Here is a 14,692-nt window from a genome sequence, read left to right as displayed (position 1 = left end):
CTTCTTTCTTGCCGGAGGCAGCCGGTGGGAGCTAACATCAGCAGCTGAGTTCCCTCCGGGGCCTCCTTGCTGGTTGTACCTGCCCCTCCCTGTGTGCTCCAGCACATGGAGCGGACACACAAACGGCTGTTCCCACCCAGACCGCCAAGCGTTGTAAAGGGCTGAGTGAAGCTAGAGGTCAAACCGTTTTGCTGCAATCCAGGAAGGCTTCACAGAGGAAGCCTCCTTGGAGTAGGTGTAGAAGGCTGAGCAGGAGTCCCCTGAGTGGAAATGACGGTTGGGGAGCTTTAGCAGGAAGTGCAGAAGCCCCCGCCCCTCCATCCCTGCTCTGGCCCGGCCACCTGTTTTTCCAGGGGCTGGAAGCCGACAGGGACATTTTCCAGAGCCCTTTTGCAGCTGGTTTCTGGTGAGGATCTGCCAGCGCAGAGCAAGAGGAGGCTGGGTGAGCTGCAGCTGACTGTGCAGGCTTTGGGCTTGCCTGCCACCCTGCTGGCTCCAGGGCCACCCTGCTGGCTCCAGGGCCACTGTGGTGGCACCTTTAGCATCGAGATGGTAGCTGTCAGCGCGTGGGCTTCATAGCAGCCTCGGGTTTGGGGTCAGTCTCCCTCAGCTCTTCCTCCCCTTCTGATGCCTTGACAGTCAGTTGCCCTTATGAACTCACTCTGCCCAAAATACCTGGCTGGTTCCAGTTTTCCAGCCACTCATTAACCGACCCAATGCTCAAGCCACCCGGGCTGGTGCCAGCATGCAGTGTTCAGGGCACAGAAAGGTTTGGCACCTAGAAAAGGGGAGGTAGAGTTCTTACTTTATTTGTGTCTGTCACGTCCTTCTGCATGACTGTTCCTGAACATCTGTTCATTCGATGACATTAATTTGGGTGGGGAATGAATAAATGACCAAGTTCCCACACTCATGAATCACAGTCAAGACATGTGCTGCTCAGTGCCACTGCCACCAGCCATCTACAGTCATCGAGCCCTAGAAACAGAGCTAATCCTGATTAAGATGGACATTAGTGTAAAATGCACACAGTGCTTCAAAGACTCAGTATGAAAACAAGAAAGGGAAATATCTCCATTTTTACGTCAATTACAATAACAAGGCCGGACATGGTGCCGCGGGCCTGTAATCCCAGCACTCGGAGACTGATGCAGTAGGATTGCCGTGAGTTTGAGGCTGGTCTGGGCTACAAAGTGAGCTCCAGGCCAGTCTAAACTGCGTAGTGAGACTGTCTCAAAAATCCCGCCCCCCCAAAAAATTGATAAAACAGTATTTTGAGCATATTGTTAATTATGTACATCATTAAAACTAATCTCATCTTTTTCTTCTTGACAAGGCTATTAAAAATGGTTTTGTTTTTAAGAGCAAGGGAAGGTCTATGTTGGCCAGGCTAATGCTGAACTCTTGGGTTCAAGGGACCCTCCTGCATCAGCCTCCTGGGCAGCTGGGACTGACTCTTAAGTATGGGCCACTATGCCTAGCTTTTAAAATTACATGTGTGGCTTCCATTTGTGACTCTTTGTATATTTCTATTGTTCAGCATCAGTCTCGAGATACATCGTTCTCCGGATCAGCATTCATTAGTATCTAAGAGATATTTTGTTCCTGCCCTTCAGAGCTTCAGGCAGGCTGAGGAGGAGGGCTGACATGCTAACACAGAGCTAAAACTCACTGTGGTAACAGTTGATCCATATTGTAGGACTCTGGGGGCCTGAGAAGAAATCAGGGAAGGCTTTACTGAAGTGGTGACTTTGGCAGTAAGCATCCCAGGATTAACAGGAGTTTGCCAACAGATCAGGAAGAAGAAGGGTGCTCCAAGCTCAGGAAACTACCAGAGCAGAGGCTAAGAGGGAGACAAAGGTACAGGGCATCCGAAGGATACAAGAAATTCACTGTGGCCTAATGTACTCTGTTGATGGAAGGGAGAGATGGAGCTGGACCTACAGAGCCCTGAATGCCAGTTAAGTTTGAGCCTGGGGAGGTGTGTTCTCCATTCCTCCCCATCAAAAGCTCACAAAGGACAAGACCAGATCTTGGTTCCATGTGAAAAATAAACTTTTATTTCAGTGCTTGCTTCTTGTGGTTCAAAAGCACATCTATTGCCTGCTAGGAACCCAAAAGCGTATATATAAATCTACAGAGAAACAGGGTTGTATTTATGCAGATCACACATGTCACATCATCTTGTGGTTCTCTCTGTGCAAAGCAGAAAGTTTTAAAGGCATTGAAATGATTGTCCCCAAGTCCCTCTCTGGGATCTCGGGAGCCTCAGAGGCTGTGTCCGCCCAGCCCATCCAGCCCACGGGAAGCCTGGGCATACAGAGCCCGCAGGGACAGACTTGGAGATGATAACCCAGGGGCTCTGCCTCCCCCTCAGGGGCCAGCGCTGGGCGGGGCACTGGCTGCACAGCAGGGCTGTGGGGGTGCCAGTCTTGTTGGTCATTTTCCAGGTGGGCAGCTAAGGCACTTGTCTAGGCATTGTGTGGGCGAGCACTGGGCTCCCCTCCCCTAGCACCGAGATCTGCAGGGAGGGACCTAGGTGCAGGGCGGAGCAGGATGGCTGGTGGTCATGGCTTCCCTTTCGGAAACAGCCTGGGCCCTGGGGTTATTCACAAAGCTGGCTATGTCAGGGCCAGGAGCATTTTGGTGGTGCGCTGGTTCAATCACCTTGCTGATTAATGAGGAAACTGAGGCCCAGAAAAGAAAAGGCAGAGTCTGACCAGACTTGGAGCTCAAACGCAGGGCCCTGACCTCCAATTCCCCAATTCCCTCCAACTCCTCTCCTACCTCTCATTCCAACTGGGCCCACTGTGGTCAGTCCCCAAATGGCCTCCCTTTCATTTTCAGATTAGAACTGGAATCATAAATGCAGTGCTGACCTCAAGACAGAATGTGAAGGCTCTGGCTCAGGCCTTCAAATCTCCAGCCTTGCACATGCCAGGTATTCCCAGTAGTCTGATGTGGAGAGGGCAGCTGCCCCCTCCAGGCCTCAGCCTCCTCGTCATGATGCAGATCCCCATGGTGAAGAACTGGCTGGGAGCCTTGTGCACACCAGCCCTTTGCAGGGGCACCTCACAGTGGCCATTGGGCCAGGGGTTCTAGGATGGGAACGTGAGGGTGGGGCTGGACCTGTTCCCCATCCCTGCCTGGCTTTGGCTCTTAAAAGCTGCCGGGGCCTGAGTGCAGTGGGCAAGCGGTACAGGACACTGCAGGGCAGCTGAGCTCCTCGGCACAGCCTGCTCCAGGGGACTGAGGAGCAAATCAAACAGCTGGGTGGTCAATGGCTATCCAGAAGGGCTGGGGCTCAGTAGAGGGAGAAAGAACCCCCTCTCGCACTCCAGCTCCAGTCAGAATTCCCACCACATTGGCACAGAACATTCCAGGTTGGCACAGGGGCTGGTGGGGATCTCAGCTCAGAGGGACAAGATGAGCGGGAAGCACATTCCTTTCCACAGAGGCCCCACGCAGCCTACCCCTGCCCTAAGTGGCAAGTTTCACCCATTAGCTTGAGATAAAGACCAGGTCTGGTTGGGGGTTTCCAGCAGACTGAGGGGGGATGCGCACAGGACTCCCTTAGGCGGGGCCGATGATGACGTTCCGATAGCCCTTCACGGCCTTCAGCTTGTCGCACTCGAAGTTCACCACCAGCTTGTGGAGGCCCACCTCCGTCGGCAGCAGGTCCACCCGTACCTTCGCTTGCTCCCCTGCTTCCACGGGGTCTGGGCTGCACAAAGAGTGAGAGGGTGAGGCAGGGCCAGGGGCCACGTGACCACTGAGCACCTACAAGGAGTTGGTACTGAGTCTTCATGCACAGAGCCACTGCCAGCAATAAGACGTGAGCCTGGACCATGGTCCTGGATGGTGACGCTGCTAAGCACGGTCAGCTCCCACCAGGTCCTTCTGACCTGCTGTGTGTGGTTCTAGCACTTCCTGTGAGTACCTTTTTAGTCCGTAAAACACCCCATCTGGCAACATGAAACCCCATCTTACAGATGCATAAACTGAGGAGAAGAATATGAAGGGACATGCCCAGGGTTACCCACGCAGAGACCCAGAGGGAGGTATTGTGTGTGTGTGTGCTCATAAACTTGAAGGTGGCTGGTGCACTTAGGAGTAGCAATGGATATGTTCAGGTGGCCACATGCGTTACAACATTTTGAGCTGCATGTACCTGATTTGTGTTCCTTACATACACTGTGGAAAAAAGTTTTACAATATAAAGCATGTGCCAAGCATGGTGGCACACACCTACAATCCCAGCTCCTCGGAGGCTGGGGCAGCAGCACTGGGAGGGAGGACTGGGCAGGAAGATGATGCCAGTTGTCCTCCACTGGCTCAGCTTGTTTCACTCCAAGTTTATGACCAGCTTGTGGGAGGCTGGGAAAGGAGGCCCAAACATCTGAGCCCATGCCGCTTAGCAAGACCCTGTCTCACAATATAAAATAAAAAAAAGCACTGGGGATCGAGCTCAGCACTCCTTGGGTTGAACCTCCAGTATTGCAATATGAATAAATAAATCAATAAAATGCGTAGCCACATACATACATGCATGTGGACACCTATCAATAAGTCACACATCTATGTGTGTGCATGCATATGTGTGGCCACTTGGAGTGTGGACACCAGAGTGTGTGAAGACTCGTGTGTTTGCCGTGGGTGCTAAGTCACAGAATGTGTGCAGCTAATGTGAGGTCGGGGGAGGGAGCCCTGGCCCGGGGTGCTGGAGGGTGGAGGCAGGTTCCGTGTGGGGGATGAGAGGAGGGCTCCAGGCCAGGGTTCACCCTGGGGCGGCTCTGCCTCTTCGGATTACCCTCTCCCTTCTTCCCCTTGCCTGAAATGGAGCAACCAGCACTTACACCTCCACCGACTTCTGGTCCTTGGTCAGGCCAGCTCCTTCCACGGTGAAGATACAACCCAGCAGCGGCACAGGGAGCGGATTCTTCAGAGACACCTCAGCAATCAGCTTGCGGTTCTGCTTGGGCTCCCCCAAGACCTGAGAGAAGGTGTGGGGCAGGGGGAGGGGGGGTGTGGGTCCAGGCCGGTCCACCTCTGTACCTGGCACACTTTGGCTCAGGGTTTGTTGAACAAAGGCACACCCATCTCTGTCACTCCCTGCCTCTGTGCCTCAGTTTCCTCATCCGGCAAGCACAAGAACATACTGCCCAGGCCCGCCTCATGCAGCTGTAATGAGGCTCCCAGGGTGGAGGTACAAGATGCTTCCCTTGTTGTAGGGGCTGGCATGTACAGATCACAGGCTTCAGGGTCATGCTCACCTCTGCCCTCTTTACCATGTGACCCTGGGGAAGTCTGGCCCTCTCTGAGTCTTGGCCGATTCAGGGTTCTCACTGGAGCAATGAACCGAGACGCATGAGTCCCTGGCAAGTACTCACTGCCTCTCCCGCTGCTGTCTGTCATTTAGGTGCTACACTGGGGGTTCTGGGCCTGGGGCACCTACTCACAAATGGCTATAATGCTGGTGGTGCTAAGCACAGTCAGCTCTTACTGAGTCCTTCTGATGTGCTGTGTGTGGTTCTAGTGCTTCTTGTGTGTGTCCTTTTAGTCATTAAAACATCCCTACCTACCAACATGAACCCCATCTCACAGATGCATAAACTGAGGGGAAGAGTATGAAGGAACACGTCTAGGGTCACCCAGGTACAGACCCAGGTGGTCCCGCTCCAGAGTCTGCTTTCACTTGCTCATCCCTCCCTGCCTCACCATTAAGGGGCTGGGGGCTAGGTTTGAAGCTCAGTAGTCTAAGGATTCACGAAGCTAAGGTCCCTAAATTCCATGACCCCACCATCTGGGACTCTAGGAATCATTCAGAGGGGCTAAAAGCCCTAAATGCTTTGATTTCTTGATGCTTTTCTTGGCTGAGCCTAGGATTTGGGGACCCTTGAGCTGCAAAGGCCTTGAGTCACACACAGGGATGTCATGGGTGGCGCTGTTCTTACCCGGATCTTGATTTCTGGATTCTCCAGGTAAATGTCCCTCTCGGCCAATACATAGCTGTTGGCTGCTGGCTCGATAAGGAGGCCTCGCACCTTGATGAGGTTGGACTCAGTCAGGTAGTCACCGTACTTCTCATAGAGGATGTGCAGGGGGATGCTGTTCTCTGTGGGAACGAGAGGGAGGCGCTGGGAGGGCTGGATGTGCTCCTGCCTTTTCTCTGAAGCAGGAATGTGCCTAAGGTCAGACGCACTGCTCAGGCAGGGCACGTCTCAGGCCTCTCCTGCCTGCTTCGGTTCCAGGGTTCCCAGCCATGGGAGGCAGGAAGCAGGTGCAGGCTCCAGCATCCACAGGCCTGTGTGTGGATCCCACCTCTCAGGACCTGCGTTTTAGCACCTGCGTGTTAAGTTGCTCCTGGCTACCCAAGTACTCAGATCAAGCTGCTCTCTGGTCCTGCTGGCCATCAGCTGGCTACCTGAGTCTGGGAAGATGACCTGCCCTCTCGGGTGTCCTTCTGCTTGTCCTTCTGTCTGTCTGTCCTTTTATTCCCCTCTGTTGTCCTGTATGCTCATTCTACTCCCGGGTCCTCTGACACTTGCTGGGTGAAGCTGTGACCAGAGATCATTTCAGAACAAAGCCACACAGCAATGAGGGAGAAAGAAGCCAGCAGGGCTGATGCTGCCCCTGGCAGAGCAGGGTGCTTTTAGCTCTAGTGTCTTGCAAGAACAGAAGCCTGAGAGCCTCAGTCTGGGCATTAGCTTTCTTTAAATTGACTTGTTTTATAGTTTTTAACTCTTTTTTTTCCCCCTTGGAGAAACTTTTCATCATTATTTGCAGCAAACTAGTCTCACCATAAATAGAAGACCCCAGGAAAAATAAATACTGACTGTCCTGCCGATGCTGTTACCTGCTGAGGGCTCTAAGGCTGAGCCCTGAGTGTCTCACGGGCTGAACCTTGAATATCTCAATGAAGTAAGGGTTAGGGATGCCAGAAGCCAATCAGCACTCTCTGAGACTCCTCCACCAGGTCCTCTGGGGACTGATCAGGACCACGAGGACAGTCAGGTGGAGCTCGAAGTCCAGCCTGCCTGAGAAGCTGCTGACCCACAGCCCTGGCCTCCAACCTTTCTTCCGGGTGGACCTGCCCCACCTCTGATCAGATGACGTGATGTGGGGGAGAAAACCAGACTTCTGTGTCAAAAAGGACAAAGGGGTGTGAACATGATGAGTTCAGGACTTGGTGGGGTGGAGTGGAAACTCTGAATGGCCACACAGGAAAGAAGGGAAACACTGTCCTTCAGGAGCCTGGAGGATGTGGCCTCATGTGGGCTTTTCCAGAAGGTGGAGGCCAGGAAAGGGCTGGACCTTGGCGATTGGCCTTTCATAGGCCGGTGACCGTGATCTTGGCCTCAGATCACATGCTGGCTGGGGCGGGGGCTATCTGTGGTCAGTCACAATAGTTAATCAGACAATATGCCCTGTTCTGGGGCCCCACGCTGGCGGCCATCCCGGTGACCCACCTGAAGGGGTAAGAGAGCAGAGAGAGGGAAGGCAGGGGCAGGAAGGGGAAGAGAGATACTGCTGAACATGAGGCAGGGCTGGGGGACAAGCAGATTGTGTTCCCTGTCCTGGGCCTGGCTTCCTGTCCATTAGCTCGCGGAAATTCCTGATCTTATCCTCAAAGAGCAAAGCAATGCAATCAAAGTGTGGGGGATAAAGGGGAGGTCAGATTGACCTTGGCATTGAAGAACCCGACAAGATATGCTGGACTGGCTCTTCCTACAGCTAGAGAGCAACACACAGACCGTCTGTCCCACCCTGTCCCTGCACTGTGTCCTCTGGGGGTCCCCAGCAGGAGGGATGCTCTGCTGAGCACACTGCTGACAGCCCTGGCTGAAGGCCCTGCAGAGCTACGAGCTTTCCAATGGTATCTGCGAGGCAGAGGTGACTCTGCAGGGGCCTGGAGGAAGGGATTTGGCACTGTGGCCTGGGGCTCACCATATGCCACATATTTCAGGACAGGCAAGTCCTTTAGGTGCTGAGCACATTAGGCGTGGATAGGTGTGTACTCAAAGGGACTGGATTGGCTTTGACAGGTTAACTGGCCTTGCACAACTGGAGACCCTGCACTAGGAGTGAGGAGAGAAGTCCCCAGGGACCACAGCCAGACAAAGATTGCAGGAAGCAGAGCGTGGGTATCGTGAGTGCCCTGTGCACCTGGAGAAATGAACCCTGATGCTGGCTCTTGGGTTCTAGATGCAGAGAAGAACACATGATCTTTTCCATGTCATCAAAGGAGCAGGGACTCAGAAGCCATAAGCCCAGGGTAGACACCAGTGTGTGGCACAGCAGGCGGTCAGGAGGGCCTTTGGCTTCTCAGCCTCTCTGAACTTCTGCTCAGAGAGGGGCAAGGGGCCCACCATGTCCCCCTCATTCTCACACTCTCCAGATGTCTCCCAAGCCTACGTTTTCTCCCTGAATCCTCACAGGGCCACCAGGGGCTGTGCTGTAGCTTCCATTCACCCCATTCAGAGGTAATATAACTGAGGCTCAGGAGCGTGTTCATCCACCTGTGCTGGGCCTTAGAAGCCAGCAGAGGCTCAAGTCACAAGTCTGCTAGCTTTAGAATATACCACTAGGCACCATGGATGTAGCTTGGTTGTGTAAGTGCCTGCTTGGCAAGTGCAAGGTTCTGAGTTTGATTCCCAGTACAAAAAAAAATAAATAAATAAAAAACTAGAATATACTCCTGAACAGAAGTGTGGCACCCCAGCCCCAGTGGCAAGCGCTCAGCTACACTTGAGCATGGGTCTACCTGGAGTGGGACCAAGGATGGAAAAGAAGAGCGCTGCTGGGGAGGGGTACTGGATGACAGGCAGATGGGGAGGACAAGGGAAGGTGACAGAGCCATGCACATGGAGCATGCCCACCATGCCGTCCCCCCACCTCTGGCTGTGGTCATACTGAGTGCCTGCTGCATGCACAGCACACGCTGTCAGATCACATTTCCCACAGGTCCGAAGTGTAGAGAGGTGGCCCTTTGCCCAGTGACAGGGATGACATTCCACTTGGTCACACTGCCCCTTAGAGGATGGCTAGTGCCTTGCATGACAGGTCCCAGCTCTGAGACCCTCTGCCCCTCTCCTGCTTGCGGTTTCTGGCTCCCAGGGGAAGAAAATGAGCCTGGGCTGCTGGGAATGTTGGCTGGGCACTGGACTTATGCCTGGCTCTGTGCCACCTCCCCATGTGATTGCAGAGCCAAAAATATCTTCATGAGGATAACCAGGCACAGTGACAGTGCCAGAGAGCCTAAGGGCTCAAGGGGACAACTGTGCAGACTTGGGCCTAGAAGCCTGAGTGACAACGACATTGCCCATGGCTACGGCTGGTCTAACATCGCTGTTCCCCAGAGAAGGGGGAGGACACCTCTGCCTCAGAGGCCACATGTCCTCTCCTTGTATTCTTAGGCCTGCTCTGTCCAATGCTGTAGCTTCTGGCCAAGGTGCTCCTAACCTGCAACAAAATTAAGGCTTCCGTTCTGCTGTTGCAGGAGGTCTGTCCCAAGGCTCAGCAGCCAGCTGGTGCTGGAGGCTGGCATCCTGGACGGTACAGCTGTGGACCCCTCCACCCTGGTCAGAGGTTCTATGGGCAGTGCCCAGCTAGGGCTTCCTCTCTCTGAGGTCAGGAGCATTCGGGGCAGTGGGAGATGCCCGAGAGGGAGAAGCTGGAAGCAAGGAAAGGAATTAGCCAGGGGAAGGGAGCAGAGTGTCTGGGGAAGTCCGCAGGGCTTCCGGGAAGATGAAATAAGACAAAAGCATAAGCAAAAAAATACAGTTACGCAAGACAGGTTTGAGGCACAGTCCTGTCGCTTCCTGTGTACCTTCGGAGAAGCTACTTAACCTTTTGTGCATCTGTTTCCCTCATTTTCCTTACAAGAATTATATGCAGATTGATGAGGCACTTCGCAGGTGGCCTGTGCCCAACTAAATACCACATGAATGTCTGGGAAGTGAGCTGCGCTCAGCACTCGGGACGCCACCTAACTCGTGGCCAGCTGACTCCCATCACAGGCGGCCTTACCCGAGAAGGGATCCAGGGTCAGGTTGAGCAGGTCGTTGGTGCTGCACACGGGCCCCAGGACTCCATTGTAGCTGACGATGCGTGCACAGAGCAGGAGTTGGCATTCGTGGCTCTCAGCAGTGCCATTGGTGATGTAGGCAAAGATGTCAAAGTCACTGCCCATAGTCATGTTCTGGCCCACACGGATCCGCATGGCCACTCCCGTTTCCTCCTGAGCCTCTTCCTTTGTGGCCAGTTTATTTAGGTGGTTGGCCCTAACAAAAGCTTCCCGCTCCTCTTCAGATCCTGTAAGGACAGGGACGAGAGCCGTAGTCACAGATCGAATACAGCAGCCGTCAAGGAGTCCTTCCTCTACATTTCTATGCCAGGAGGAGAAAAGTCTACCTTATTTATTTTCAATAAGTGAACCTCCACTCACCCCTTAAAACCCAACCCCAACCGACTCCTCTTCCAAAGTTTCTCTGACCACCTCTTCCCCAGGTTACTTATATGCTTACCCCAGTGAGCTGCTCCAGGGTATCATTGTGTTGCATTTGCCATTATCTATCTATCATCTATAACAGTGCTCGGTGTACTCTAGGCATGAATACAGTGCAAGCATTCTCTCCCACCACTGTTTGCACAGGGATTATTTCCACTGAAATCCCTTCCCTCCTCTTCTCTGCCTGTGCAGCTCTCCGGCGGAAATGGCTGCTCCCTTTCCCGTGTCGCTTTTACTCCCTGCACCAGGGGTGCTAGGAGCAAATCTATTTGTCTATCAAGCCATGAGCTCCAGCCCCTCCAAGGCCAGGGAAAGCCTCTTTTGATCACTGTTTCCAGTGCAGCCCTCGGTCAGCTGTGGAAAGTCAGCAAGTGTCAGGCCAAGGTAGGGATTAGAATTTCTTAGGCTCCTATGAGCGCAGGCAAGTGCAGACACACAGTGGACACTTAAATCTCTACCAGATGGAGCGGGTGGGTGGATGTGCTCCATCCAATTTTTAAAAGAGTCTCTTTCCTCTGCTGACTTAACATTAGGGGCAGAGGGAAGCCTCATCCCGTGTCAGACTGAGCCTATCTTGTTAATGCGAAGTTTCCCTTGGCCCATTTCTCTTCAATTTCACCCTTCCCCTTCCTCCTCCACGTTCACTTCTCCAGCTGTGTGTCAAGTGCTGCAAAAATAAACACTGCCAAGTTCCAGGAGAGTCCCCTCTCTGGTCTATCTGGATTTTCAAGCACATTGCAATAAAAAAAAAAAAAAAACCCAGTAATGTAGAGTTGTCCACCTAGAGCTCTCTAAGTCCTACTCCTTTTTTTTTTTTTTTTTTTTTTTTTTTTTTTTTTTTTTGGTCTTTTTCCTTTTTATCGGTACCGGGGATTGAACTCACGACTGCCTGCTTGCAAGGCAGGTGCTTATGCCGCTGAGCTAAATCCCCAGCCTCTAAGTCCTACTCCTGATAAGTACATTAATAAACAACAGGTTGGACTTTCCTTTGGATCATGCTGAAAACACCTTTCCCCAGTCTGTGGAAAAACTGTCTTCCATGAAATCAGTCTCTGGTGCCCAAAAAGCTAGGAACTGTTACAATCAGGACATTATCCATGTTTCTATGCAGATGCTTCGGTCTGCTGCATACCCCCTCAGTTTTATTAACAGTTAAGCCAAGCAGAAAAGTGAGGTCTAGAAAAACAGACTGAATCCTCCTCTGAATAGAGATAGAACACTTTCCAAAATGAATCATCTTCTACTGCTGTTCTCCAATATGTCTGCACCCATCTCTGAGCAGTTTCTTAAAAGAGAACTGTACCCGGCAGGTCACTGACATGCCTAGGATTCCAGATCTCTGTCTCCCATAGGCGCTCAGGCCTGCTGGGCAGGGCTCAGAGGCAAGTCTGGGGCCGGGCTCTGCGGGCGGCACCTACCCTCTGGGTACTTGTAGGTGTGGGTGATGTCCTCTCGCTCATCGCGGCCCACACTCTTAGTACTGATCTTCAGCCCCACAACCAAATGGTTGATGGACTTGCGCAGGGACCCATCTTTCTGCCGGATCCAGTTCACCACGTCAGCATTGACCTCAGCAAACACGAAAGGTGCATCATACTTGACGTTCAGGTGGCCCTCCTTGATGGCTCGAACCGGAACTGGGCCACAGCAGTATGTCCCTGTTTGGGGGAGGGAGGCAGAGGTGGGTCAGGGCTGTGGGGACTCCGTGATTCAACCACACAAGCCAGAAAACTTTAAGCCCATGCAGCCCTTTGCCTTGGGGACTCCAATCCCAGGAGGGAACCAGGAGTCATAGAGGGACCCTAGAGGCCAGAGCACTTGAGGTTCAGTCTTAGTTCAGCCTCCTATAGCTATGTGACTTTTGGGCAGACATTCAGTTCTCTGAGCCATAGCTTCCCTTAAGGTGAATGCCTGGACCTTCTTCAAGAGGACTCAAGTTACAGATGGAAAGCTCTGAGCACACCCTCGATGCACTGCAAGTACTGGACAAATAAAAGAAGCCCGTTTCAAGGCAACCTAAGGAAACCTCAGCGCCAAGGAGCAGGCAGCTGTTGTGAGGTGGCTGAAGTCAGTGCCCTGCCCGGCTTGGCCACAGGGAGCCAAGAGCCGGATGTTTACCAAAATGTGGCTTGCGACAGCGCCGTGGAGATTAGAGGCTGGGTGAATGTATTCAAGCCCATCCTTTGATGGGACCCAATGACAGGCACTGGAAACCAAGTCACAGAAAACCACCTCCAGGAGCAATGCTAACCATGCAATGAGGAGTGGGCAGGCTGGGAAAAGGCCCACTGCTGACCCTCTGTGTCAGCCCGCAGGGTGCTGCCTGCACGATTCAGGGTCTATGAACTCAGATGGGGAAAACCACACCTTTAATTCACTACCTGCTGGCACATCCCTGTCCTTCCACTGCGAAAGCAGGCAACACAGTGCTGTGGCCTCAGGAGCACTTATGACCTGTCACCCGTGCACACCACAGATGTTTTCACAGGCCGTGTCTCTCCACCACTGTAGGGACTTACGATCTTATCTAAGGCTTCTTATATAAAAGAAGCAAGCATGTACTGTACATCATACATGCACTTATAAATTATTTTTTCAGTACTGGGGACTGAACCTAGGGCCTTCACACTGAGCTGCATGCCCTGCTTTTAAAAGAAACTTTAAAAAAATTTTGTGACACTCGCTAAGTTGCCCAGCTTGCGTTTGCACTTGTGATCATCCTGCCCCCGCCCGCCGTAATCCCAGTAGGTGTGTGCTACCATGCACAGACTTTTAAAAATTTTTATTGAAAGTTATTAACTTTGGTTTCCTTTGGAATCTTAGGCTTTACATTGTATATATTTAAAATGTAATGAAAAAGGGCCCATTTGCTTTACCAAATTTTGCCTTTGTTCTATGGAAGCACACACAAACACACGCACACACACAAATATCTAATTTGAAATTCATGGAATCTGTGTGGAAATGAAAATGAGCCTGATTTTAGAGGGAGGATGGAGAAGTTATTAAATTTTTCCTTCATGCTTCTTCATAGTTTCCATTTCCCACGATGCTCATGAATTACTTTTCAAAGTATAAAAGCAGTACATTATGAAATTATAAATGAACACACAGACACACAGACACATGCGGCTTGGTCCACGGTCTCTAGGTTGGAATCTCAGTTTACGAAGTCTCTAGTGAATCCCTGGAACTCTCCAGCCCCAGTCCCGCACCAGGTGACAGGGCCATGCCCACCCACCTTCACTCTTCTCCTGGGGTGTGGGGTCCAGGGCCTGCCACCCCTCGTACCCAGGCTCCAGGTCCGGCCTGGTCATCCACGACTCCACCCAGCAGTGGAAGTTCCTATCAGGGAAACCAGGCAGAACATGGACAACTTTCACTGTGACCTCCCCAAGGTGGCCCGCCCCAGTCTCCTCAGATACACTCACCTCATGACACACCGGGCCCAGCATGGCCCCCAGCATTCCTCTGGGCTCCTCCATAGCAACAACTCCTCACCCACACCTCACCCCTCCCAGGGGCTCCCAGCCTGGTCCCCCTTGGCTCCATCCTTCCCTCTCTCTGCTCAGGCCTAGGCCTGGCTTGGGTCTGGCCCACACGCTCCTCCTACCTCCTCGTGGTCCACAGTGGCCAGCACTGAAGCTGTAGGTGACAGTCCAGTGTCCTTGGAAATCTGCCCAGGCGCCTTCTAGCTTGATTCCCTAAATGCCCCGAGCAGGGCTGCTATGGCTTTCCTCTCCCAGGTCTCTGGCCCAGCCCCTGCCCAAGCACGGTTCCACTCTTGTGCCCCGTTCCAGTGTGGCCTCTTCCCTCAGCCTTCCCGGCTGTCCTCTCCTCAGGGCCCACCACAGCCCTAACCTCCCCCAGGCCCCACCTCACCAGATCATCTCGCTCTTGTTCCCCTCGATCTCCCCAGACTCGTTTCGGAAGTACTCGATGAGCAGGTTGCTGTTCTGGTCGTGGGCTGAGTTAAAGTTGGTCACGACTCGGGTGGGGATGCCAAGGCACCGCAGCACTGGGGAGGAGAGAAAGGTCAGCCCACCAGCCGAGGCCCTGCAGACAAGTGCCGGTCCCAGGGAGCCTCATTTGCAGCCCCAGGAGCTGGGTACCCACCAGCCAGGCCATGATGGTGTGTGCCAGCCCCTTTGCCTGGACAGTGGTGCCCACTTTGGTGGTTGC

General features: G+C 52.9%; 1 protein-coding gene across 1 annotated transcript in view; it reads right to left on the bottom strand.

Annotated features, from left to right (window-relative positions):
• Positions 1 to 2,033: 2,033 nt before the first annotated feature.
• Positions 2,034 to 14,692, bottom strand: part of Tgm2 (transglutaminase 2) — a 31,297-nt gene continuing 18,638 nt past the window's right edge. The window contains 7 exon segments of the mRNA NM_001173102.1: positions 2,034 to 3,724; positions 4,857 to 4,993; positions 5,955 to 6,115; positions 10,030 to 10,314; positions 11,929 to 12,168; positions 13,752 to 13,855; positions 14,393 to 14,528. Of these exon segments, the coding sequence (NP_001166573.1) occupies positions 3,574 to 3,724; positions 4,857 to 4,993; positions 5,955 to 6,115; positions 10,030 to 10,314; positions 11,929 to 12,168; positions 13,752 to 13,855; positions 14,393 to 14,528 (1,214 nt within the window). The 3' untranslated portion in view covers positions 2,034 to 3,573.

Source organism: Cavia porcellus, unplaced genomic scaffold (genome assembly GCF_034190915.1).
Source record: "Cavia porcellus strain 051 isolate PalLab524CR breed Dunkin Hartley unplaced genomic scaffold, mCavPor4.1 scaffold_5, whole genome shotgun sequence".
Classification (NCBI taxonomy): Eukaryota; Metazoa; Chordata; class Mammalia; order Rodentia; family Caviidae; genus Cavia; species Cavia porcellus.
Note: the sequence above shows the minus strand (reverse complement) of the source record. Positions and strands in the feature narration are given on the sequence as shown.